The sequence below is a fragment of the Harpia harpyja genome, chromosome 21 (assembly GCF_026419915.1).
Source record: "Harpia harpyja isolate bHarHar1 chromosome 21, bHarHar1 primary haplotype, whole genome shotgun sequence".
Classification (NCBI taxonomy): Eukaryota; Metazoa; Chordata; class Aves; order Accipitriformes; family Accipitridae; genus Harpia; species Harpia harpyja.
Genome location: NC_068960.1, coordinates 11,074,288 through 11,102,051, shown reverse-complemented (window position 1 = coordinate 11,102,051; position 27,764 = coordinate 11,074,288). Strand labels below are relative to the sequence as shown.

The window sequence follows — 27,764 nt, the reverse complement described above, 5'->3', positions numbered from 1 at the left end:
ACAGTTTTTTTTTTCAGGTCTTCAGACAAGGACAAGATTTATGCTTGCTTGAAAATTTTATTGACACAACTGTTTGGTCCCAACACACAAAACAGCACTTGAGCCACAAAAGAAAGTGTCCAAACAAAGTAGACAGCTAAGAAAAGAATTTTTTCTTCTCCCTCCCATTCCAAGAAAAAGATAGTGCATCGAGGGCTTCAGTGAATTTTTTTTTTAAACAGACATGAATCTGAAGTTGTACATTTAATTGTTAAATTAAAGAATTTAATGGTTGCAATGCTTTTAAATCTGTAAGTCACATCATTCATTTAACCCTTTGGATAAAAAAATATATTGCAATTCAATTAGCTATTTTGTTACACTATGAACACAACTTCTCAAAAGTATTATTCTATTACTTTCAAACAGCGATTTCATCAGAATCACACATGAATCCAGAAAAGATATGCTGACCTCCATAAATGGTATAATCACCACACTCACTTTGACAAATACCATGTTTTCCTCTGAAGCAAAAACCTGGTTTTCTTTAGTACTCCAGATGACTTGTAGCTGCATGTCAACAATATAATTTCAGGTTGGTCTTTTTTCCAATGCATGCTCTTCTGAAACAAAGATCTAGACTGATCAGTGTTAACCTTATCAAACTTAAGGTGAAAGCAGATGTTCTTGCATTTAACTCACTAAAAGCATTCCAAGAAAGCTTACTTCTAAATTTCTCTTTCTATAGCAGTATGTCTGTAGATGTTTACTAAGGACTCAAAATACTGTGCCATAATGCTCAGAAAAACTTCCAAGTGTTTCTCTGCATTCACAATGGCTATAAGTTCACTATTGGTAATACTTGCCTAAATTTAAAAGATTTTATAACAAAATCTGGCTAGTAAAATTCTGTCTATAGCCATTATTCAGTAGCATTTCCTGTTGCTGGCTGAGAAATTAGAGCCCATGTTCCATCTCTTGTACTTTACAGTAGAATCCACCTAAAAAACATTCAGTTGGCCAGTGGAAAACCTCTAGTATACGTTCTTTCAATACTACAAGCAATTTATTTGCTGCCTGGCAAATACAACCCATTGTAAATGCCACGGTTACCCAGAATGGGTATAAAGTCTCATACACTGGACATTTCTGCTACCTAGAGTTAAGGTCATCCACTGACTTAACCTCTCTTCCAAAGCTGGCCCTTTCAAAAGCCAACACAAGATACCACAAATTGAAAAAAGCTTCCAACACTAGGAGTAAGTTTTAGAATAAAAACAGACACAGCTAAAAGACAGCACATCAAAGAATAAGCCTCCCATTTACTGAACATGCATAAAAACAGAAAACAAGGTTAAGCTGAACAACCTTAGCATTTCCACATGTAATTAGAACTGTCCTTACAGGTGGAAATAGCATCAATACCTTCCATCACAAAACATTTTAATAAGATCTGCTCCATTATCTGTAATTTATGCATTAAATGCATATTTCAGAAATATCAGAACCTTCCTAACTTCGTTTCTAGACACAGTAAAATGTGTGTGTCTGTATCTTAAACTCATGACACCAAGACAGTCTTTTCCTTAACCGAATCCATGTCCAACTGGAACTAAATATAAAAGGGAAGCTTAAAGCATTAATGTCCTAGAAAGCTCCTAAATGGAACTGAAAGCTACAGAAAACATTTAAAACAAGTTTTACAAAAAATCCACATAATCTTCTACAGACATCTTTAGACAAAAGAATTTCCAATGCAGTTACAAGTCATCTGAAAGGTCAGAGAACAAGTTTCTCCTCTGGAGTACAATCAACTCCCTCACTCTTCTCATTTCAGGTCAGCAAGTTAAATTTCTCAACAGGCTTTTGAAAGACAGATCATGCATTTTATTAATACTGTCTGAAACAATACCAGTAAGCAACAGCCTATAGAATACAGTATGCTACATGTATGATTACACCACCAACGAGGCTTAAAGAAAATAAAAATCTGTTCCATTTTTGTTGAATTAATATTTTGCTTTTACTGAACACACATTTATGAAAAACTGTGAAATTTAAGAATAATTTAACTAATGCCAGAATTTTTTTCAAAATTATAGAAAAAATCTGCTCTGCTAACAGCTGTGTTCAGTGTAAAAGGAACAAAATCTTCACAGAATACATTAAATACAAATTAATTCTTCTAGGCCTTTCATTAAAATACATAAGGGCTAGCAAATAGCTTTACTTTGTGCAGAGTCCATAGGTACTTGTCATTCACACTACAAAGAAAGAGTTAAAGCTTGGTTGCAGGTGCAAGTGAAAAGTTTGCTGCCAATTTCACCTTGTTTTTGTGTTGCTTTTTGGCTGGGCTGTCCATTGCTTCCTTGTTTAGTTGGGTTTCAGAGGACTGACAGGGAGACACTGAAGCATTCTCTGTGGTGTTAGATACCACAGAACCAGAGGTCAATTTTTCTTGAGCTGTGGTAACAATTCTTTGTTTTTCTTCTTCTGTTAAAATCATTATCTCTAAAATAAATAAGACAACTCAATTTATTGATGCTCTGTTCTTGAAAAATAAAGAATGTTTCTCTGGTAATAGGCCACAAAATATTTAAAAAGAACTTGTCAGCCTGATTTGAAGCCAGCAGATGTGTCATGTTCACCTCTGCAGCTGATGTGATGTTTGCTTCTGGCTCTGTCTGCATCATATACTATTTAGAAAGTTTAATTTATTTCTCCCACATTAAAGTCTCACAGTGCTCAGAAAAGCACTATGAAATTAGTGTGGTGAAAAGGTTGCTGCAGGTTGGCAAAATGCAGTTTTAGTGGTAGATAAGGTCCCTATAAAATTCACCCCAGAGAATCACAGTAGAGTACTTACAGTCACAGTACTCAAGAGTTTCTGATGGAAGCCACATGCATTGCCAACGCATCCCCTTGTGTGATATATATACATGTGTATGTATTTAAATGGAACTTTACATAATCAATTATTTGATGCTTTATTTTCCAAATTGTATGAGTATCATGCATAAGTAATACAACACAGGCAAGCAAACTCTTACCAGAGAGAGGTGCAGGGCGTTCCTCAAACTGGATGAGGTCTGCAGACTCAAGAACCACTGGATCAGGTCTCAGTTGCGGAGATGGTAGACAGGAAGGAACTGGCTCACACAAGAGGTCAATGGGAGATGTATTTGTGAGGCAAAGAAGTTCTTGCTCAGTTTGATTAGAAACTACAAAAATAAGGGAACATCTTTCAGAGTATCTGTAAGCTGTGAATGTGTCACTACTTCAGAGTTAGTAAACTTAAAATCTTCAGATGTGATTCTGAGGATTTGAGAGCTATGCCGTATTTGAAATACTATTATCCAATTAATTTAATTAATGCTAACTAACCTCAGATTCATTCAGGAGCTACTTTGCTGGATCAAGACCATCTAACTAATTACAATACAGCACACAAAGCAATAGTATGTTAAACCTATTGCTTGCCTGAGTAAATATAGTCCTACAGTAAAATCTGGTATTTGCCAAACTTGAGTAATAGAAGAGCAGCTGCAGAAAAAAAGTCCTACAAGAACAGTGTTTAACAGAGAAGGGCCAGTTACCAGACAACTCCCCTGCAGACATACCAATATCTTATCAACTATTTAGGTACCACCTAACACATTTACATGTGAAAATTAAGCTGAAAGTTTCAAAATCAAGTGAATTGCCCTTATTAAAAGGGACAAGCCTAGACTTCTGAAATAACTCAAGAACCGTTCCCCAAGTTCTCCAACCTGCAGGTGGTAAAGAATTGGAGACCACAGTGAGATATGAACTATGAGGCCACCCTTTCCCCGTTATTTTTATTTGGGGACAGACAAACAGGACTGCCATTATTATTTGGAAATAAGTAACAACACAAAATCAACATAAAAACGGCACAAAAGAGCACTACATTCTCATCAGAATACAGGAGACATTCCTAGCAGAAGCTGCTGCTGACCATCTTTTCTCATTAGTTTTATGCTTATAGCCTTAAATTTTCACAAAACCCATGGGAAATAGTAGTCTAGCAGGTATGTATATACTGACAGCTGAGGACAACAGATGCCCTTGTCAAGAGGACACATGGCTAACTATATACTTTGGGAGAAGTTCAACAGCTTTCAAGCCATAAAGCATTTCTACAGAAGTTCAGATTGACTAACTCACACAGCTTTCCCCATGCTGCTTTGATTACTCTGCTTATTTCCCCTAAGATAATAAATTTCTTATATAATTCAATTTTGCATTACCATTGTTAGGTGTTCCTAGACTTAGTTCCATTGATGAAGTGGATCCTGGGGTCTCCATAATATGTCCATTATTGTCAGCAAGTTGATTTCCATGATCATCCACATGATCAGCAGGGGGAAAACTAGGTGAGCTAAAACGAGCTACAAAAAGGCAAGTTCATTTGGTTCGTTTACTCAAGTCACCTCTTAAAAAAGGAAAAAGGAAACCAAGATACTGCTCAAAATTGAAATAGCTTACTTTTCATATCATTCTTTAGTACCACAATTCTCTTATGGCCATGCCCTTTAATCCAGACCACCTATAGAGAAAAAAAAGTAGAATTCAACATCAGCACATACTAAGCTCAAAGCCTAAAGAAGCTTATTCACTGCCTTTCATCTAGCCTTGCACTGACATTATTTCTAAAAGTAAACTAAATCATGTTGCTAATTTGTACTACACTACCCAAGTAAAAGCTCTGTCTCAAAATAATTGATGCCAAAGGCAAACTACAGAGCTAGAAAGTGTACTAACTATATATTAACAAAATTATATGTTTAAACATGGAGTTGCAAAATTTCATTTTGTCACACTCCAGAAAAATTAATTTACTTAAAGAAAACCTTTTAGCCATAAACTGGGTCACAAAATTAGCCTAGAGCACTTAGGACATGTGGCATCTTCTTCTCATCCACAACAAAACTCCACTATGTTGCACTTCTGACAAGGTCCCACAACTCTTCACTCCTAAAACCAATTAATCTACCCTGATCAAAATGAAGCTTCAGTACTGTACAGTTGTTCATTCATTCAAGACAGAAATCAATTATGTCACTTGATAAAAATGCCAAGGATGTTTGTGGCTTCACCAGGAACAGTTCTTCAGCAAAATTTGACCAAAACACATTAAAAAAAAAAGTATTTTCTTTTTCTTATTACACAATACAGATTTCTCAGAAGCTATTAAAAATACAACCGGTATAAGCCTCCTTGGAGAAGGTAACTATTCCAGTAATTCAAACCAAGTAACAGAAACCACAGTTGTGTAACTATTTTTAATCCATGCAGAAATCTCAATGTAATTGTGCAAAACAATTCTTCACACCTGTGGAATTGCTCCCAAGAGCTCTTCTAAATTATTACAGCCATATGCTTTAGGTTGCAGCACTTCTCCTGTGTATTTGCTATATGCTAGTGAGAACTCGTGAAGAAAGATCTGCTGATAATGGTAAGTGTGAAGTAAGGACCTTACATTCTTTGCAAACATATACAGATTTGTAAGCTTCACATATTCTTCTGTTGCACCATTGGTAAAAACCTATTAGAAAAAGAAGAGGAAGAATTGGAGTGCATGCTTCCGTATCCTCTAGTCACAATATCTTTTCGAAGTATGAAACGCACCAGAAAGGAAAAAGAGCTTACATACCTCAACCAAGTAAGGCAGACTCTTCAGGAGTTCAGTTAAGGTCATAAATCCATATTCACATGGATTAAGTGAAGTACTGTGGGTTGTTTCATAATGCTGTTTAAGCTGTTCAACAGAGAGAAAGGACGTTCCATCCCAGGACATCAACAAGACTAGCAATTGGGCAGTCAGAGTCCGCAGAGATTTTCTATTTATCAGCTGAATTTGCTTGCCAGACTCTGTGTCAACAACCTAAGAAAATGAATTAGTAATGAAGTTAGGGACAGGGAAGAGATTAATTTATAAATAACTTGTGTGGCTGGGGTTTGTTTGAGCACAGCCGTATCTGACATTACATACCAACATCTGATACTCCCGTAGCCAAAACCACACAGGATAAAGAAGCTTATTACATGGAAAAAATTAAATATACAAAAGCAGCGTAGCAGTTTGTCCACATGGTAGACATGATTTTACTCTTTGTTCCAAGCCAGCTGGATCTGACTGAACTCCAGCCTGAACACCAGCTGCTAAAATAACAGAATTGGAGCAATTAAACCAGTATGACCATGTCCATGTGGCTGTAACCCTTCTTTTTGCACTAACATGTAAGACCATCTATGTATTTACATTGGGTCAAAGCCTCAAACCATAGGTAAAAAAAATTAGGAATATAAAACATTAGGAGACTGATAACTACTACAGTTATCAAGAAATTATTGCTTTTACACAGTTAGAAGTCAGGTGGGAAAAAACAATTTGTATTGTTAAAATAAGTACTATAATACAATCTTTTACTTATTATTTGTTGAGAGAAAGTTGAAAGGTTGCAAAAGAACAAAGAGAACATCATCGGGATATAGAAGGTACATTTAAAATCCCTTTGCAATTCCCCCTGCTCCTGACTTAATGAAATATTGTGTCTTGGTTTCAGCTGGGATAGAGTTAACTGTCTTCCTAGTAGCTGGTACAGTGCTATGTTTTGAGTTCAGTATGTGAAGAATGTTGATAACACTGATGTTTTCAGTTGTTGCTCAGTAGTGTTTAGACTAATGTCAAGGATTTTTCAGCTTCTCATGCCCAGCCAGTGAGAAAGCTGGAGGGGCACAAGAAGTTGGCACAGGACACAGCCAGGGCACCTGACCCAAACTGGCCAACGGTGTATTCCATACCATGGGACGTCCCATCCAGTATAGGAACGGGGAAGTGGGGGGTAGGGATTCGCCGCTCGGGGACTGGCTGGGTGTCGGTCAGCGGGTGGTGAGCAATTGCACTGCGCATCATTTGTACATTCCAATCCTTTCATTATTGCTGTTGTCATTTTATTAGTGTTATCATTATCATTATTAGTTTCTTCTTTTCTGTTCTATTAAACCGTTCTTATCTCAACCCACGGGTTTTGCTTCTTTTCCCGATTTTCTCCCCCATCCCACTGGGTGGGGGGGAGTGAGTGAGCGGCTGCGTGGTGTTTAGTTGCTGGCTGGGGTTAAACCACGACATATTGTTTCTAGACTACAATACTAAGCACACCGAGACCTGTAATTTGAGACAGGAAATTCCTTAACACAACATTACATACCTTTTAGAGGAATAAACTTCAAAGTTAAAAGATTACCTTTACAACATGGCAAAGTTTCTGCATTAAAGCTGGAACTGAGCTAACATCATAGTCATGAAGACGCAGTGTGTATCCAAATGTTTTACTGTACTCTGTCAGTAAATCAGTCATCATAAGGCAGTTATCTTTCTGAGACCGCAGCAGTTTAACAAACTGGGCAGCAATTGCTTTAACTTGTTCCACCTCCGTGAGTGTGAGAATTTTCTCATCCCCACATTCCAATACCTACAAAACAGAAATTACACTTTGTTAAAGTGATTTACCTTGTCTGGATGAAAAAAGTACAATCTGCAACTAAAATTCAGTGCTTCCAGACAATCATTTGCTATGTAGCAGGGCCCAGCTACCTCAAAAGATACCCATATAGCAAGCAAAACTGTGTAATTTCTGAAATACAACAATAGGCAATTAAATAGCTATTAACCTTTTTCAAAGCAAGTTTAACAGAACTTTAATGAAACTTAGCTCTAATTTTGATGCATTGAATTTTGTAAGTGTAATGCAATTTAGAAAACTTGAATTTGTTAACAAACTTAGCCTGAATGTGCTAGAAAACTTGGACCATTTAACCAAAATAGCTATATCAAAGACTTTAATACAGCTGGCTAACATTAGAGGTGCAGAGTTTATAACTCGTACTAAAGTTAATGAGAAATATAACCCCTGATGAAAGTCGCGCACAGATCTCAAAAATGTATTAGTACAGCTTAGGATTTTAGAACTTACAAGTAAGACATCTGGTATGGCTTCAAAGAGTTCAAGTAGTTTTGTAAAACCATAGTAAGCAAGTTTGCACTGACGACCAAAGTGGTGGTGATAAGAAGGAATAAATTTATTGAAGGGCATTCGAAAATGAGGTTGATGGCGCAGTAAGTCTACTACCTCTTTAGAAAATTGTTTGGTTCTTTCAATTTCTTCTTGTGTACGTTCTAAAATTAAAAAACAAAACAAGAGCTATGTACCAACACACTTATAAAATGGAACAGAATATAGTAAGAAAATACGGTGATTGATTTTCAGCTTAATTGTGTATCACACCAACTCACTATTTTCTTCTACCACTGAAGACCTTTACTAAGCTTACATGTTTAAAGTCCAAAATAATCAGGTGATCAGCACTTTAGAAGATATTAAATAGCCAAATATGTTGGTATTTTTGCTGCGTGGCAACAACCCACTCTAATCATTCCACAGAAAGTTTAACTACACACAGAAGCAGTAACATTATTTTATGTGTTTTGCCACCTGCTTTCCTGTCTGTTCCATTATAAGTGTTCCTAGAATGAAAAATTCTTTATTCACTAAAAAGTTTATAACTTAGTTATGAAGGTAGAAACACAATTATAAAAAAAATTCAAGTCACTCCTACATACTTTAGTTAGTACAGTTTTAAAATAGTAGAAGAACAATTTATTTGGCAATGGTAAAAAAAGTACATGGACATACCTCTTTTGGGAATACAAATTACCATTTCATTGTCTTGCTGTGACAAACAGATGGTTGTATCTGGAATTTCTGATATTATATCAGCCAATTCACACACTCCGTACTCAGTAACATCCCAGTCCTTAGAGAAACACCTGAAAGTTTTATACAAGTGTGTAATACAAGCATTAATGCATGCTGTGTAGGCAAAAAAAATGTGTAAGTTGTGACTATAAGCCTCAAATACCAAGAAAATAAGCATAATTTTCATATTGGCAATAATACTACCATGTGAGACAAAGGTGAAAAGTATTCTTAACTCAAATTATCTATCCATTTCGAACCAGAAAAACAAGACACACTGATGGTTCAGATGACATGGGAAGAAAAAGCTCTATCTATGAACCAGTGGATGCCTCAAACCAGTCGTGGTAAGTGACAATATTTTTCAAGCTCACGTTTTAAGTGATTTAAAAAAATGTAATTATGTCATACAGCTCCATATGGCTACACTTTCAATAGTCTGTATTTGCTTAATAGTTACAGACATATGCTCTGTTTAACCAAGATTAGGTCACAAGAGAAGGCAGAGACAATATGGTGTTTTCCAGGATATGAAGGTTCACAATACTATGTAACATATTAAAAGGCATTTTACTCTCCCCACCTCCCCAACAGGAACCTCTCAGAAGCAAGAACACTTCCCATATATTCTCATTCAACAAATGGCCAGAGCTGACTACAATGGAGATGCACATTTAATAGATTTAGAAACAACCAATAATGTATTTTTGCCAATAAAGGAAATAAGTAGAAGCATGCATTCCCAAAAAGGAGCTGTTGGCACATGCAACACATTAGCACACAAAAGGTAGACCACATGTAGCACTAAGATCATATAGTTTTCTCAAAGCACATTAAGTACTGTTTTCTCTCTTCATATCAAGGAAAGAATTATTCTTGGTTCTTAAAAAAAACCAACAAAACCAAACCCTATTTTTTACCACACTAGAACAGAACATTCTTCATGGCAATAGCAAGACAGGTATTACTTTTCATTTTTGCACTATTGCTAGACCCACTTAAAGTAGTAAGAGCATCTATTGTCAATTGGTCTATTTATTTTGCACTTCCCTCTAAAGAAAGCCTAACACTAAATTTTCCCTTTATTGTTCACGTTAATGTGCCATGACCTGCTTGCTTAAATCCAACCTTGCAGTCATGGCTTCAGAGAGAACTAATGAAACACAATAGCCCATTTCAAACTCCAATAAAGTTAAATGAACCTAGTACTAAAGGAAGCAGTAAAGTCTGCCACAGAGCTTTTAATTTTTGTTTTCATTGGAAGTTTGAACTTCCACATCCCAAGAGAGGCAATATAGTTGCCACAGTTTTGTACTAAGATTTAAAGTGCTGGCTTCTGTTGCAGTAGCTTTTAAAACCACTGTTGATAGACACGACCTGCACAGTTGTTCTTGTTTCATTAAAGATAACTTACCAGTGATAAGCCTGTAAGAATTCCCTCACAATAACTTGCTTACTGGCCTGGGATTTGAGAAGCTTCAGTAAGTCTTGAGTAAAGCGCTTCACTTGAGCTCTGTGCGTTAGAGTTAACAAGCGTTTGGAACCCATACCAAGAATCTGAAAGAAAATTTTATTTGATCACTCACATCTAGCATCCTGAGTAATTTCTTTTACAAGATATTTAGAAGCCAGTTCTAGTATAGGTAGGCTAGAAATAAAGGATGTAATACAGACAGTGTTTGGAAAGGCAGCCTCATGAAGCTGTACACTCTCTGTACTAATGCATATGTTGTCAAGAAACTAAGAAATGCTTCCTCCATGAGTGCTATTGCAGCTTTTGCCCATTTCTATTGGTTACTTTAAAATTCTACAACCAACTGGTGTTAATAGTAAGCTGACCTGACCGTAGTGTTTCTTTTTTGTAACATAAGGCCACATGACCACATGACTTATTTCACACAGAAATCCTTCAAGTCACAGGCTACGCATTACAGCCTAACTTACAAGCACTCAGCGTTTGCTGTGTTCTTATGGTAAACAACACAACTAAAACCTTTTACTCAAGTGCTAGCCACAGGCTAAAAAGCAGCTTCAAAGTTTATTCCAGAGGCTTAGATTAAATAAAGAATTAATTCCCCCAGAAGTTGTTTTGGGAGGATGGGAACAATAACAAAACAGAAACGACATCTCAAAAAAAGATGACAGTTACACTCCAAGGTTCAGTTAACCATCTCTTTCAAGGTGGACTAGATATTTGCATAGCTTCTATTATACAATACCAACCAGTAATTCAGATAGTTGAAGATACAATTCCCCAAGTTAAAAGAAACAGTGCCATATAACTCACTTGCAGTACATGAGGCACCGCTTCTAGCAGCTCCATTAATTTAGAATACCCGTAATCAGACACACGGCACTGTTTTGCAAAGTGATGATGGTATGTTGGGATGAATTTACTGACAGGTATGACGCAGGACGGTTGGCTTTTAAGTAGATCTATCACTTCTCTACTGAACTGAATAAGTTGTGGATTACCTACAGGGCTCTTAGAACGTAGAAGCCAAGGATCTAAAAGAAAAAAAAAAAAACAACATATTACTGAACCTTTCGCTAATATTCTGTCACTAAACACTGCACTTCATTTATGACACAGGCTAGAGCACAGGAGAAAAAAAAAGAATGAACATTCAAGATAAAAGTTTCTCTTTATAAGAAGTTTAACAATTATACAAGATGTTTACTTTATGCTACTCTTAATTTTTTAGCAGAAAGATTAGTTCAGAGAAAAGATTTTAAATAGAAATATTTACCTGTAGTAGGAGGTGGTGGTTTGTTATGTATCCATTTAATAACTTTAATGCCATTTTGGGCAGTGGCAATGTTAACTCCAGGAACACAGGTAATTAGATGTTCTAAAGGAACACCACCCTGGCCTTCTGGCACCATTTCAAGATCATTGAACTCTGACATATAACAATCAGGAAAACTTTGGAAGAAAAAAAGCTTCCATTATACACTAAAATACCACTATAACAGTTGCCCTAAAAATATCATTATTTTTAGACACTTCCTGAGCAAGAGGCTTCAACAGCTTGCTAACACATTACAGAAGTCTTCATAAAATGCACATTTTAAATAAGTGCATCTTTTTTTGCTCAACATGAATTCAGAAAGTAATAATTTCATAAGGCACTTATTTGCTATAAAAGATACTACCTTACACAAGAACTGGAGTTTTTATGCAATAGGTAGTTTCAGAGCACTACAAACAGCCATCAATAAAGTTTTAAATCTTTAACTGATCAGGCTTCACACTAAAAGCCTAAATTAAAATACTTTACCTTAGTAAAGGCACAGTACCCTCATGTGTCTGTAGAAGACTGTGAACTTGGGGAGCAAATGTCTTCAGAGACAAAATCACAAAAGGAATTCTATAAGAATCTGGATCAAACTCATGCTCACTGTAAAAACAAGAGATTGAAGTTTATATGCTCATTCTACACATAGCTTTATCATAGTATGCCTGTGCTCACATACACACCCATAGTAAACATTATACTACACATATACAATATACTGCTACTAGCTGACAATACCACTAGACACAGTCACAAGCAACTTCCATCTTTTCTTTTTCACAAAAATTAATACAGCTACAGCAAAGTTCCAGAAGACAAGCAACATTTAGAAGACCGCATTTTTATCATCATTAGATTAAAATTTTCAAATTAAATTTTAGCAGCACAAACCAGGCAGTTAACAGTGAACATCTAATAACTGCTCTAGTAGCACAACCTGGCTGCTGTTGAATAAAACAAAGAACTCAATATATGGCTTCAGGAAATCTTCAACCCAGTATGAATCACTTACTAAATGCAGCTGGAGGACAAAGAAGAATGATGAGTTCCAGCTCTAATTACATAATGAAATTCAGGCTAATAGAAAGCTCTAGTATGTATAACTTTCCTATATAACCAGAGGAAGGTAGTGTACCTTTCAGCTTCTGCTTAAGAGGTATTCAATCTTGACAGCTGTGTTAGAATGCAATAATCTTACCTGAACAGACTGATAGAGGAGAACTGCCTAGAAAACTCACTGTACCATCTCACAATTTTCTGCCCAACTTATTCTTGTAAACATATAAACAGTGACTGAAGCATGCTATATGAACATATATACCTCAGCTTTAATATACCTGTAAGTGTTAAATGCTGTTCAAATATTTTGTAAGATTTTATAGTATTTTATACACAGCTTACATAAAGTCTTTATTCAGGCAATGCTGCTTACAAACAGGCTCGTGATATTCCAACTCTTCAAATATTATAGGACTACAGTTTGCTGATGAACCATCATGTGACTGTGAAGATCCCAGTGGACTCTGGCGGGCTTGGCTGCTGGGTAAAAGGCACACCAGCCGCCCACTTCCTTGGTCACGGATTGCCACAGTATCCGTTAGTTTATACAAGTCTGATACAATTAACTTATGCCCAAATCTAAAAGAAAAAATTGAAATAAATACACACTATAAACACAGTTACAGAATGCAATAATATGCATTTTTTGTTTAAGAGAGAGGAACATGCTAGAAACTATTCTCTGCAAAATGTTAAGGTGACCAATCTATTCATCCCAACGTAGAAAAATGAAGTAAAATACTGAAAGTATAACCCTCTAAGGCCAGTATTACAGTCATTGCCTCTGGAGAGATAATATGCTGCAACATCTAACAACAAAAAACCGTAACACTCCATTCTGTTACTCTCTATAATTCATTGTAAAACAATCACACAAGATCAGATTCTTTTTAGAAGTACTACAGAGAAACAACAACTGAGAACTTACTTTTTTTCATAGATTTCTGCAAATTTGAACACAGGCAGACAACAAGCAGGTGCATCCTGCAGAATGGACATCGTTTCTGAGCTATAAAAGAAGTTTTGTAATATTAGCATAAAATTAATCTGTTAGTATTAGTCTCCAGCCCAAACTGGTGAGATATTTAGATGCAGTTCATGAACTACAAATCTAACGGGACAAATTGCATTCCCTTCCATCCCAGCACTACAGAAGTTGACACTTCAGATTAGGACTGTGTAAATAGTAACGTTCCTGCTAATTCGTTAGATAATGTCAATAAAGGAGTTGCATCTTTCATAGGTGGTGGTAAGATTTCAAACATCTATAAAGTGCAACATTAAAGCTGCACCATTTTAAGTTATCAGCCTGGCCATTCATTACATTAAGAACTTTGAACAGGCATAAACTAAAAGGCAAGAGTTAAAGTTGTAAATTATACAATTGCAAGTAGTACATAACTGCAGAATACTCTACACTCCAAGCACTATTTTCACAGAAAGCTCCAGTGAAAAGATGAAGACAACTTTTTTCCTAATGCTTTCTTTCAGTAAGGAAAAAATTGAAAGGGAAAATACTTGCATTCTCACTAGCATCAGCACTCTAGTTCTATCATCTTCCATATAGAAAATGGAGATCAAAGAAACACTAACAGCATTTAAACTGTGCATCCCATCCTCAAACAGAAAATTCATATGCACTTTCTGGGAGGAAAGAAGAAATAAAGATGCCAAGTGTAATTTTAACTCAGCTGCACAAATTAAGTTACTGAGTTATAGCAGTATTATGAAAGATTAGCGGTGAAACTATTAAACACTATTTAACAGAGATCTAGTCTCTTCAGATGCAAATTAAAATATAAGCAGGGTAAAAATGCTGAACTGAAAACTAGCCTCGTTGTATTTAACACATTCCTCAGGTCATAAGACAGATTTTATTTCCCTGTCATTCCTTTGCTCAGTATTTTAAATCATCTCTCAGCCACTAAGTACATGCTAGAACAATTAAGAAGATGCCAAAGTGCTTATTACCTAAGTAGAGAGAGTGATTTACTAGCAGCTCCCGTTGCTAATGAGACCTGGATCCTTTTACTGCCAATTTTGTATCTGTGAAGACTGTTGACAGCACTGATGGCTTCCTGCAGATTTTCCATCCGAACTGTAGCTTTCAACTGGTAGTCTGTATGAGGACTGAGCTCTACACTTTTTACCTGAAAGGACAAAAACACCTTATATGTTTACCACAAAACATTAACTCAAGGCAAGCCAACATGAGAGTAGCAGTGTCTTGCTTCAGCCAAGAGCTGAATACAATGCAAAAGGGAACTGAGCATGGTGAACCATGGCCAGCAGGACGATGCAAACAAGAACTGAGTGCAATGAGCTTTGGCCAAGGCAAGACCATGATACTCCTTTAACACAAGTACCATCTTCCCATGTAGAAGATTATGCCAGAAGAATGTCATCTACAGATCAGACAGAAATAGGGCTGCTGCAGAAATGACCTCTCCTTGCATCATTGCTTTTTACTGATTCACACTCGCCATGCCTGTTTTTGACCATTTCTGATTCAAAACAAAAACTCAGTTTTTATTGTGATTTTTAAGCTGACATTAGGAATTCAGCTTTACAGCTTAAAAAGGTTATGCAGCTAAAGCCTAAGTCTCTTCCCTGCGTGACTTATGAGCCAGTAAGAATTTTATACACAAAAAACTTCAGAATATCAGATCTGTGAAGACCACATGCAAATTAAGAACCTAGTGCAAGTGATGATCTGGTCTTTTTGAAGGAAAAAGACAGTACCTCCTTTTAACAAAGTTTAAAAGTCACATTTGGATACCTGTCCATTCCTACTCACTTAAAGCTAGACCACAAACATGTCCATAAATACCTAAACAGTAAGTATTTAATAACAGGTTTAATAAAGGTATTTTAGCCTTTACCTTGCCATGTCTTGAGAAAATTTCTTGTAAATTTTGCAGCAACTCTTTTCTGGACAATCTGTAATCTATATTGCTGATCTGAATGTCTGTACCATTTGCAAAAGGATCAGGGCAGTCTGTACCACCGGTATGGTTTACTACATTAAACGTGAGTGGAGATGATCTATTTGAGATGTTTGGAGACATACTCCTGGGTAAAATAAAAACATTTATGAGCTAAAGTAGCTATTGCACAATTCTGATATATACATCTCAAAATTAATCAGAAAACAGACATAGGTCAAGTGCACAAATACAGTACTCTGAAGGTATTTTCCTAGTACATATATGTGCAGGCAAAACAAATTTCACCGCAAGCAAAACGTCATAACAAGACAAGTATTTCCTTTCCCCTCATAGCAAGTCATTCATATTACGTTTCAAAGTCACCCAATTTAATAATATTTGGCACCAAGTCTTGCACTATCTTACTAACACATTAAAAAAGTCAAACTCATTCACATGATTTTAATAACTGGCAAAGGCCAGATATTTAAGTTAGAAGAGTTTAATGGGCCTGGATAAATTTCTACTGGGAACGTCAAAGGCACTGGAAGAGGAATAAAATGTCTGTAATACCTCTGAAGATTTTTCAGAAGCTTTAAAGACAAAGTTTGCAGGAAACAACTGCCACATAGTAAGTTTCTAAAAAAGAGTTCACTCCACCTCGTATTTACATCCACCCTCTGTTAGATGTTATGCAGCACCATCACAGTTTCCTTTTGCCTCCACAAAAAATCAGTGTATTAAAGTAATGCGCTTAGCATACACAACTCCATGTGCAGCTGTCAGTAATTGAGGTATATATTGGTGAAGTCTCACTTCACCTCCCAAATAAGACACAGATACTTACCGAGATGACCAGCAACTCTGAGACATGAGTAAAGGACTGAGTTGTCTGGAGGCCGTCAACTTACTGAAAGCAGAGGGATAGCTGACCTGAAATACAGTTTCATCTTTATCTTTTTTATCTACAGGAGAATTGGTAATGCTCCTGGAAGCAGAGGTCTCTTTTCTATTTACAAATATATGTAAGAAAAAGAAAATACATTATGTTGCAGAATTCACATTAAAAATGTAGCTAACATTGATGTCTTTTTGTTTTTAAACATACTTCTGACTACTTTTACAGGATGATTCTCCCATTCCAATCTTTTTGGTTGTCAGAGACACAGGAATCGCTGCATTAGAGTTACTCTCAGGAGAAGGAATTTGTTCTCTTAAATGTTCTTGCTGGTTTTCAGTATTTCTACTGATGGTCTTTGATTCAAGGTGGCACAGCTCCTATATGAAACAGATGAAAGGTCAGCATAAAAGCACCAGACATTCCTTGCCAGAGACTTTCCTTGTGATGGAAACATAGATAACTGACAAATTTTTCTTTAATAGCATTTTCATTGGCACTTCATAACCAGGAATATTTGATTTTCTGTGACAGAAAATACTAAACCGTCAATTAGTTGAAATATTTTTGCTACACTGTAGATCTGCCCTAGTTCACCTTAAAACTAGCAAAATGGATCACTCCAGGTGTTATACTCAACACCAATACAAAAGTCAAAACTGGCCTAGGATTCAAGACTCAGTAAGTACCAGCAGTATTTCCAAATTGAGAAAAAGGTGGCAGGGAACAGGGAAAAACAACCCTCAAATTCATTGTCTGCTTTCCAAGCAGATGAATACAGCTCTCACTTGGGAATGTCACTATACATTAGAGTTATTCATTAAATAGGACTGACAAGTTAAAGCTGTAACAGACACAATCCTCAGAACATGAGGAAAAGCAAGAATACTAAACAAGGTAGAACAACAATACCTGTAAACTTTTAACATTTGTGGGTTTGATGATAGATCCATGAGTCTGGAATCCTCTCCCAGCAGAGCCTTTGGTACCAGAAGACTGATCGCTTGAGTCTTTGTTGAGGAGGCACAGCTTTGTATTCTTGTTAACTTTTTTGGGAGACTTCACCTTTTCAGTTCCCACAGAGCTGGAGCTTTTTGTTTCATTAAGTTCTTTGTTTTTGGGAGTAAAAGACACTACAATCCTGTTACCAAAAACATCTTCATTTTCCATTCGCTTCCAAGCCCGTTCAGCACTTTCTTGATTTAAAAAACGGAGAATTGCACTGCTTCCAGAAATGCTCAGCACCTTCCCTCCACAGTTGTCTGACAAACGCCTGAGTCTATTACTGACACTTTTGCTGTCTCTGTTTGTTGGCAGGTTATAAACATATAATAGGGTATGGCATGCCTGTTTAAAGGGAGTAAGGTTTTAAATTGATTGTGTCAGAATACCCCCTTGTTCAAAACGAATATTTTTACATTGATTCTGATGACACATGCTCTCCCCCCACCCCCGCCAAGTAATTCTTTTTGCAGCATTCAATTTGTTTGGTAAACTCTCATACCAAGGTAGATCGTCAAACTTCCATCTCCAATATAATTTAAAGTCAGAAGAGACTACAGAGTCCCTGATCAATGGATCAGTACTTAATCACTTCTCCAGATAAGAAAGCATCACTGCTTGCAACTCAAGAATTCTATATATTCTACACACACATGTGAACACATAGTTCAAGAAGTTATTTTACAGTAAGAAAAGGTCGTGCGTGCTGTGCCAAGACAACACAGCAAATCTAGAGGTGACCATCAGGAAGACAAAAAACCCCAAGAAAACAGTAGACAGTCACTCAAAACTGTCAAGAAAGCATCACAGAGCTGTCTTAATGCACAACTAAGTTCTTACCCTAACTTTCTGCCAGTGAAAGGCACGTAAGATACGTTATCTGATAAAATATTTAGTGATAAGAATGTGACCTTGCTATTTTACTTTTTCAGTTAATTACTTTCTTCTTTTATTATTTCATTCTTTTGGCCTTAAAGCAGAAAGTATACATCCACATGGTAACTGAAATACAGACAATAGTCAAATACCCATAAGACATCATGTCTCACCATAAAAACCACACCCATAATTTCAGCCTGCTCTCCCCGTAAATTAGAGAAGAAAAAAAAAAAAAAAAAGGAAGCTGACACTTCAAAGTGTCTGTCGCATTTAGAATTAAAAACCTTACCGGCATTTTCAGCGGTAACCTTGGTGGCAAGTCTGAAATAAATTCTTCAAAACAAATAAGCTCGTGAGCATGATGTAAAAGTGCTTCTGAAGCTTGGTTTTTATGTACCAAAATTATCCGAAAACCATGTCGATGTCTCAGGTCACTGAGTTCCAAAGCAAAGTTTACATCCGCTGGAGGGGAAAAAAAAAAAAAAAAAAAAAAAAGAACAAGGAAGCACATGAAAAAGCTAAAAAAATCAGATTGAACAAACAAAACCACAGATCTCACTTGACAAGTTCTATTTATCACTGAAAATTTCCAATGAAAAAGCACTAACAGCTACAAGGCTTCTCAATAGACATAATTTACATCGGCAGTTAGCATTCAGTCTCAGACAAGGGCTTCGTTTTAATAGCAACTTCTAGCAATTTATCAGCAAGGCATTCGAGTGGTACTGTATACTTCTGTAACAAGCATTTGTTTAGCTTTAGGGAGAAACCCAAGGCAACACACAGCAATTAAATAGTTGAGTGGCTTACATATTCAACTGCATAGTATGCTGCTACAAGAATAAAAAACAAATCAAACACATTTTGCTCAAAGCATTCTGAAAGATTACCATAAGGAAAACTCAATGAGTTTTACTTTCTTAGCTTCCTGCTGAAGCTGTCTAACTTTAGACAGTATTTGTACACATACCTACTGACACTCAAAAAGACATCAGATTCCAGTGCTAATTTAACTAAGCCAAGTTCTCATCTCTCCCTTGCTGCCACTGACATTATTAAGAATTCTTGAGCAATTCAGTTAAAGCTGATTCTAAACACAACCCTTGGAAAGCAGAATACCGTCATATACAAAAGTACTATTGAAGAGGAGAGGAAATGAATTCTGCACTGTCGATGAGTACCACAAACACTTACTTGACACAAGAACCACAGTGGCAGGTGCAGTGTGTGTATCAGCAAATCTCCTAAGACTCTGTCTGAGTTTGTCATCAGCAGCATTCTTTGCTGTAGCATTGATGTGTGCAACAGTCACCTGTGGAAATATAGATAAGCTCTAAAGGAAAGCTTGATGTGAACTATGCTTGCCTAAATATAATTTTTTTAAAAAATTAACATAAAAACAAGCCTTCATGTGCTCCTTTTATTTAGATAAATTAATGCACACATGCATGAAATACAGCATGTATGGATCTCAAACTGTTCTAATGAGCAATGAACTTCAACCCTAGTTATTCAGCAATGTCTTAGGGATGAGTTCTGCTGTTCTGTGTTAAAGATCACCATCTACATACCTTAAAAACATTCCACGAACCCTCATTTGAAATAGGGGGGTGACAAACATAGCAAGTACTCACTATCAGTTTGTTTTACCTCACATAAGCAGATAAACTGTCAACCTGTTATCATATCTGCAATTCAGGGGGTGGGAAGGGAATTTCTGACTTAGAAACCTGCACAAAAAGTAAAAAACATACCAAGAAACAAAAGGTATTGATGGAAAATATACAATGTTAAAGGTGCCCCAGTCAATACCACTAATTTACAAGTGTCCTCACTAATCAGCATGGTATTCACTAACAAAAGTAAAAGAAATTAAGTTCACAGAATCATAGTTCCTTTAGGTTAATGATTTAGTCACAGATTTGGAGGATAACACTAGAAACGCCACCACCACTTATTACTGGATGAAATCAAAATCCTCTATGAACACTAGAACTACAGCTAAAACAGTAATCTACATATAATGGAATGCAGTTTCAGTTTTAAAAAGTATCACACCAGGAACGTTCAGCATTAAAGACCCAACCCATAAACTAATTGTAAGTTCGTGCACTAAACACAGAAGCTAACATACAGCTTTGGTGAACACAAATCACTATTAGCACACTCAGAGTACACAAATTCTCAAGCAAGAACACCAAGTAGATGCTGTTTTGATACCTGGCAGTTGTTTAGCTCCTGAATAACTTCTTTATTTTCTTTACTGATGTCACACACACAGATGAATTCTGCTTCTCTGTGACCTTTAAAAAACTTTTCACGAATCCTCTGTACAACTGCTATAGCTGAACGGCCAGTGGGAACTGAACAGTTTTCAATATCCCAGAAGACTCCAATGGGGGGCAAGTTTTCCAGAACTTGGCCTGTTATTGCAACTTCCGGAGACCCTGTACAGGTTTAACAACACAGCTCATTTTAATCTCCAAATACCAAAAATGTTAAACTTAGCATACTATAAACTTTGCACATGGGAAGCTTTATGTTTTAGAGAACAACATGCCCAGGAACACAAGTTTAGTTTTATTTGCTTAAGGAATCTAAAAAAATAAATCAGGTGTTTTCAAAGTTTCTCTTTAAGGGAGAAACTTTAAACCTCAGATCAGTCTTAAACAGAAATTCAGTCACTGTTAAGTTAGGATAAAGATGCAAGACAACTTCAGCTTTACTTTTAAACTCTCAAACAACCAAGTAATGTATTTAAAAAGAAATGTTACCAAATGCTGAGGTGGCATGTGACACTAAAATTGTCTGAAGTTGTGTCACACTAAACTCAGCGGGTGCTGTATCAGTAACAGAAGTGAAAGATGAAAGCTGTTCAAATTTACAGTGTGCATTAGATACAGAATCTAAACAAAACTGGATGAGATTACCAGTACAGTGACCGTGATTACAGAAAATTAAGGCAGTATGGAACAAACACAAAGGTATCCTACAGTTCAGGAGACTGAGGTTAAGAATTTTTGCTATTACAGGCTAAGAAGTGCTAATAAAGTTTCTGGTGTTTCAGCACTCTGAAAATCTATTTAATTTTGAATTAACATTATACACCCATTCCATGCCCACAGAACAACTGGAAAAGAAACATGAGGAATGACACTGAATCCTCACAGGTCAAAAACAAGCTAAGAATTAAAGTTAGCTGAAAATATAAAATAAAGCACAGCCAGCAAGTGTATTTGTTTGGGTATACGTTGACTAGTTATTCTTCTGCAAGATTCACTGGAATTGCATTTTGTAAGGACACTTAATTGGGGTGTTGCACCTTACAAACCTAAAAATGGGTGTAGTCTTAAAATTACAGTAAAGCTATCCAATTTTTCTCCCATGACTTTTTTTTAAGTTTATAACTTTAACACTAGCTATGATTTTGTAATTGAAGCAGTACTAACCCTGTAGAAAAACCATGTAGTTATTATTTCACACAATGTTTTCCTCTCACGAACACTGAAAAAAGCTATATTGTAATTATAAACATTACAACTTTACTGCACTACAGACTAAGAAAAAGCTTTTCTAAGTATGGCTGAAGATAATTTCTTTATACAACACCAGAATGAAATAGCTTCCAAGTCCTTAGATTTTCTTTTTCTAGTTCTTAAAATGGTAAAAAATATAACAGTAAAAAATCAAAAGTCTATGGAGACAATACAGTAAGTTAACTAAGTAGTCACAACAGGTAAATCCAAGTTATGACTTTGCAAAACAGAAACAAGGTATTTTTTTACTGTTTAGTCTTCTATGACTTCACAGAAGTTTCCAGAGAACAGTGCAATTTAAGAGAACTCTTCATGTGCAACAGCGTTTAAGGAGGACATCCACTAAGTGCAAGTTTCAAACAAACGTGGTTTACCATATTTCTGCGGTGATTTGCCAAGGCTGCTTGCCAGTAGCAAACTCTTCTCATTTCCTGTTCCTTTGGTTCCACAGCCATTACATATTGGGATAGGAGCAGGTGCAGTCTGCGCACTTGGAGGAGGAATATTTGGCCAGATTTTAGCAGCATCAACTAGGCTGTTTCTGGTTGGCTGTTGGGACAATTTTTCAAAATACGTGTTCATTTAGTATACAATATTAACACGTACTATTCCATGCTAGAAACGCTCAGTTTCCCTTCTGCAACAAATGCAAGTTCAGCTGTACTCTATAAAGTTAATTAACAGTCTCACTGCATGAAGGAAGCGCCTCTCCTAGAGTTTTTCCTAGCATACTTAGCTCTGGATTTCCAAATGCAAGGAAAGATTCTATTGAACTCTGCACATCAAGACATGCCATCTTTAAGAAGGACTAAAAACATGTTCTAAAAAAAAAAGCCTAGCACGTGAAATCAGCACAATTAAGAGTACAAGGTTGAATCGCCTCTCTCTCCCCCCAAAAATAGTGGTCATAATTCCAAACACACTTGTCCTGGCTTCAGCTGGGATAGAGTTAACTGTCTTTCTAGTAGCTGGTACAGTGCTATGTTTTGAGTTCGGTATGAGAAGAATGTTGATAACACTGATGTTTTCAGTTGTTGCTCAGTAGTGTTTAGTCTCGAGTCAAGGATTTTTCAGCTTCTCATGCCCAGCCAGTGAGAAAGCTGGAGGGGCACAAGAAGTTGGCACAGGACACAGCCAGGGCAGCTGACCTGAAGTGGCCAATGGGGTATTCCATACCATGTGACATCACATCCAGTATATAAACTGGGGGGAGTGAGCGAGCGGCTGCGCGGTGCTTAGTTGCTGGCTGGGGTTAAGCCACGACAATACTGAATTCACCATTTAGTTTCTTGAAATGAAGACATTTCACTTTTATAATGGAAACTCAAATTTAGAAGTTTAAGTAACATATCTTGCAAAGTTGAGTATATTATTTCACTCGAAATTCCTATTAAAATTCAAGCACAGTTTTAATCAGTTCTAAAGTGTACCAAATTGGTATTGAAATATAAATTACAAGTTTGGGAAGACTGGACTAACACCTATCAAACCAAAACTAGAATATCCTTATAGCATCAGACATTTCACCTGACTTACAAACGGATCTTTATTGATCAGCTGCCCAAGGGTACATGTTAACTGTTGTTAGCCTTTTCTCAGAGTCACCACTATGGAACATTTTAATTAGAGCTGTCAGGAAGAGACAACTGTCTTTCAAATCCATTTGAAATTCTGCTTGAGTACATTACAGATCCCCTGTAAGCTAAACATTGTGATAGCTTCTTGTCTTCCTATCGAACTGAATGTTACCTCAGAAAAGAGATCATCTTCAAAAAGGATATCTGGCACACTTCAACTGTGCATCACCAACGAGGAGGATGCAAGCTGCAACACGTGGAAGCTGGAGTTTTGCTCAAGTAACATTATTTCAACATTAACCGTATACCATGCTTAAAGAATGAGAAACACAATGTGTACAAACCTTGCTCAAGCAGTCATTGCAGTAGTGAGAGCCCTTTAAACAAACTGAAGGTGCCATGTTTAGGTGCAAAGGGTTGGCGCACACATGCGACGTTAGCTCTGACTGTGCAATATGCTCATCCAAGTGACCTGTAGCCCCAGTTGTGAATTCAGAACAAGGAAAATAGCCAGAAGATGTGCAGCTCTGAAGGGCTGGAAACTGATGCAGTTTGTGCACGTTACCATGACAGGACTGAAAATGGAGTTTTCCACAACAGGGCAGATGTTGACAGGAAGATACACTGTTTTCAACGCACATGCCAGGGAACTCACTTGCAATGCCTGCCAAATTGCTTCTAGTTGGAGGGCTCTTCAGTGAAGGTGCAGACGGATAAGCAAATCCTGACCCTACTTGACATGTAATCGTCCCAGTGCTTTTTGAGTCTAATATTGTGCCAGGGTGAATCAAGTTACCACCACCACCACCACAATGCATTTGTGGAGTACAAGAAGAGTCAGAGCCATGAGCACAGCAGCTTACTTTCGGGCCAGGTGAAAGCTGTATTTGCTGTTGCTGAAGAGGATGAACATCAGGAAGCGGTACTGCTGGAAACGGTTTAGAGCCAGCATTATGAGGAGATGAAGCATCCTTCAATTCTACAGCAGCTTTCTTGTTCTCCATGTAATCCTTCTGGAAAATGAAAGCTCAGTTATGTTCAGATAGATAAATAAACCAATGATTTTATAGTATAAGCAAGCATATTTTTAGACTGTTACAATTTTGACAATAACAGAAATTTTGAAAAGTGTTATCTTTATGATTACTATTACCTCACTGTCTGAACATGAAGTATACTTTATCAGTGGATTTTGGAAGCAACAAAACCAAAACGCTATAAACCAAACACCAATGGGTCTGTAAAACAATTTGAAAGGCAGAAAAGTGTTCGGCTGAGCCTGAGAGAGATTTGAAATTGCAAAGCAAAAAAAAGATTTTTCTTGTAAAAGCAAACATAGATGGATGCAATGTAAAGTAAAAAACCCTCAGTTTGGAGGTACATAAGTAATGATCTTTTACTTTGATTAAAAACTTTAAAATTGTATTGAACTTTTAGAAGTAATGCATTAAAAGACTAAGACTTTAAAAAAATAGAAATTATATCAAGCACATAAACTGAGGACAGAGAAGACTAAATTTTCACAACAACTACATAAGTACTTTTTGCCTACTCTGATTAAAGATACCAAAGATGTACAGACATAAAAAAGCATACACAGAAATACAGTGGTTTTTTGGTTTTTTTGGTTTGTTTTTTTTTTTTTAAATAGCAGCAGTGAAAACTAAGCAAGGTTATGAGAAACACCATAACAGTCAAGGTCAGTAGAGCTAACCTGCATACAACTCGCTGCTTCAGAGCTTTAGGCCAGTACTCTGGAACTACTTTTACTTTCCAAATTGAATTTAATGCATTTCCTACCACACAGTAATGAATAACTGATTACCCAAGTTCAAAACGATTCCTCTCTGCCTGATGCCATGTCTTACGAATTGAAGATACAGTCTGCCAAAAATCTGTCTAGAACCATTCTATATGTTTAATTCCAGAATTTACGGCAGCTCCCTTCCTAACCCCTGACGCATGAGAACAGCAACACAACAGGATACATGCTTATCTGTTTCCCCCACGTCTTTTACTCAAAGTCAGATTGAACATGCATGAATGAGTGCTACTTAACAGCTGGAGCTTGCCTGCTCAAAGTCATTGTATTGTCCTATTCCTTAGCACTTTGCATCTTAGAAGTATAGAATCATATACAGTTACAGAACAGGAACATTTAAAGCAATGGAAACAAGAAAAGATTAGACATTCACGAAGAACAGTATCCACAATTGCTGTAACTACTATATAATAATAATAATTCAGAAAATTCTAAAGTTACCTCCAAACTAAATTGACAAAAAACTGGAAGCATGAAGACTACTTCCCTACTCTACTCTTCAGCAATAACTTCACAGAGCTTTCAAGAAGCTGCCTTATGTACTTTTAAAGCAGTCAGTTCTGTTATTCCAAACAGAGCTGTAGAGAGTAAAGCCCTTCAAGCAAAGCAACTTGCCTGCTTTCACCAACACTGATGAAAGAGCTGCAAACACAACTACAGACCTTAAATCCCCAGGTAGATTTTGTACTTACCATGGTAACTGCTGTCTCCTCTTTCTCCCCTCCCCACTCGCCCCCTTTAGTCAGCAATAACACTGCAGTTAGTTATACCACTCTGTACCAGGATATCAACTATGCTTTCAGTAAAACAATGAATTACCGTTTTCGCACTGCAAGGCAAAGACTTTTCAGCAGCAGAAAAGCAATTAGAAAGTTTCCAGAGCCATGGTTTAGCATCATTCTCTTCTCGCTGAAGCCATCCAAATGATCTATTGCAGAGGTTCTCTGTCCTGTTTCCTTCCATCATACAGCCAAACAAAAAGGTTCAACATTCTTTCATCCCTGCTTCCTTTCATTCTTCCCACCTGCTAAAGAGAAAAAAAATGCATGCTTTAAATACCTTTTAAGGTAAGACAGAGAAAAATCATGGTGGTCTTATGAATTCCACTACTGCCAGATCACTGAGCCTGCATTATTTATGTTAAATTTAATTATGCACATGGGACACAGCCTTGACTATTCCTTTTTAGTCCAGGAATATTCTTCAAGACCTGCAGCACAGGTGAGGTAGTCCGAGGAAAACACTGTTTAAGTCTACAGCATTAGCCACATTGCTCCAGAAATGCATTGCTACTGACATGAAATAAATCCCTGAAACTTTCAGTGCATTCTCCTGGTGAGAGAAGCCAGGAGGTAGGTTTTCAAGAACAGTTCATCAGTAAATATAAAATAGGTGCAACTGAAACTCATCTGAAAGAATTAAACTGCACATTCATTGTTTTTCCGTGGGCTAACAAAACTCTATATACTTGTATTAAGCATACAGCATTTAGTATTTAAACAGAGCTTTAAATTATTAAAGTTATTTACAAGTGCTTCTACTAATTCTCAAGCAGCCCCGCAGCACACCACAGTATAGCTTTACAGAACCACAAAGAAGCAAAGCAACTTGTTTAAGGCCCAGCCACGCTGCACCAGAAAAACTACGATTAGCAATCAAGTCTTCTAACCCTCCAACTACGTACTGCATTCATTAGACTACACTCCTTCCCTTTTTTTGCATTTAATGTTAAACACAATAACCATGGAATACATTCTGCAGCTTACATTTGCCCCAGCGTTATTTTTAACCACAAATTTGATTTTTTTTCTATAGCGCAAATGTTTATTCACACGACCCCTAAGCACCCCAAAATTACGTTGTATAAAATATTAAGTTAATCAAGTTCTGCAACTCTTTTAAAAACGCCTGGCAGCACCCACTCGTTTCGGAATTAGAACCGTAACTGAAAAAAAATTAAACGCGACGTTAACCACGTCTGTCCGCGCTTTGCCCTCTGCGGCTCCCAGCTCCCTGGGTGCTTCCAGCTCGGCCTGGCCCGCAGCCCCGGGGGCGACGGCGAGGCCCGACCCGCCCCCCGCCCAGACAAACAGCCCCAGCAAGGCGCTGCCGGGCAAACGGCCTCCCCCGCCCGCGGGGCGGCGCCGGGCCGAGGCCGTTGTGCAGCTCCGCCCGGGGGAAGGGCTGCTGCCCGCGAGGGGAGCGGGCCCCGTCCCCGCCCGGCCGCGGCGTTCCGCCGGGGCCTCCCCGCTGCCGCAGGGCGGCGGAGGCAGCCCCGGGCGAGCGGGAGCCGGCGGGCCCGGCCTGGCTCGCCTCTGCCCCCGCCCGCCAGCGCCTCACCTGAGCCGCCCCCAGCGCTGCCGCCCCTCACATGCCGCCGCGGCCCCTCACACCCCTTTGTTGTCCTCCCTCCTCCCTCTCTGCTCCTTCTGCCGTCAAGCGACGCCGAGCGCCGGAAACCCGCCCGCTGCCGTAAAGTCGGCTGTCGTAACGCTCCGCTC

At 37.5% G+C, this 27,764-nt stretch overlaps 1 protein-coding gene across 6 annotated transcripts; it reads right to left on the bottom strand.

Moving 5' to 3' along the window:
* Positions 1-37: 37 nt before the first annotated feature.
* Positions 38-27,710, bottom strand: MARF1 (meiosis regulator and mRNA stability factor 1). Of its 6 annotated transcripts, none has more exons than XM_052772746.1 (27): positions 27,604-27,710; positions 26,083-26,290; positions 23,786-24,454; positions 22,239-22,413; positions 20,549-20,775; positions 19,523-19,640; positions 18,618-18,790; positions 17,360-17,794; positions 16,658-16,827; positions 16,397-16,558; positions 15,505-15,694; positions 14,594-14,772; positions 13,551-13,631; positions 12,965-13,201; positions 12,047-12,166; positions 11,516-11,691; positions 11,053-11,273; positions 10,180-10,322; positions 8,703-8,836; positions 7,983-8,185; positions 7,254-7,481; positions 5,660-5,890; positions 5,339-5,551; positions 4,492-4,552; positions 4,254-4,394; positions 3,033-3,203; positions 38-2,493 (listed from the first exon to the last, which is right to left on the bottom strand). In XM_052772746.1, exons 2-27 carry the CDS (start codon positions 26,227-26,229, stop codon positions 2,261-2,263), a joined length of 5,238 nt encoding a protein of 1,745 aa, XP_052628706.1. In that variant the 5' UTR covers positions 26,230-26,290; positions 27,604-27,710; the 3' UTR covers positions 38-2,260. The 6 variants fall into 6 exon arrangements, with proteins under 6 accessions (XP_052628706.1, XP_052628708.1, XP_052628705.1 ...); XM_052772748.1 differs by having other exon boundaries at positions 23,786-24,451; XM_052772745.1 differs by having other exon boundaries at positions 26,083-26,287; positions 27,604-27,702.
* Between the last annotated feature and the right edge of the window lie 54 nt (positions 27,711-27,764).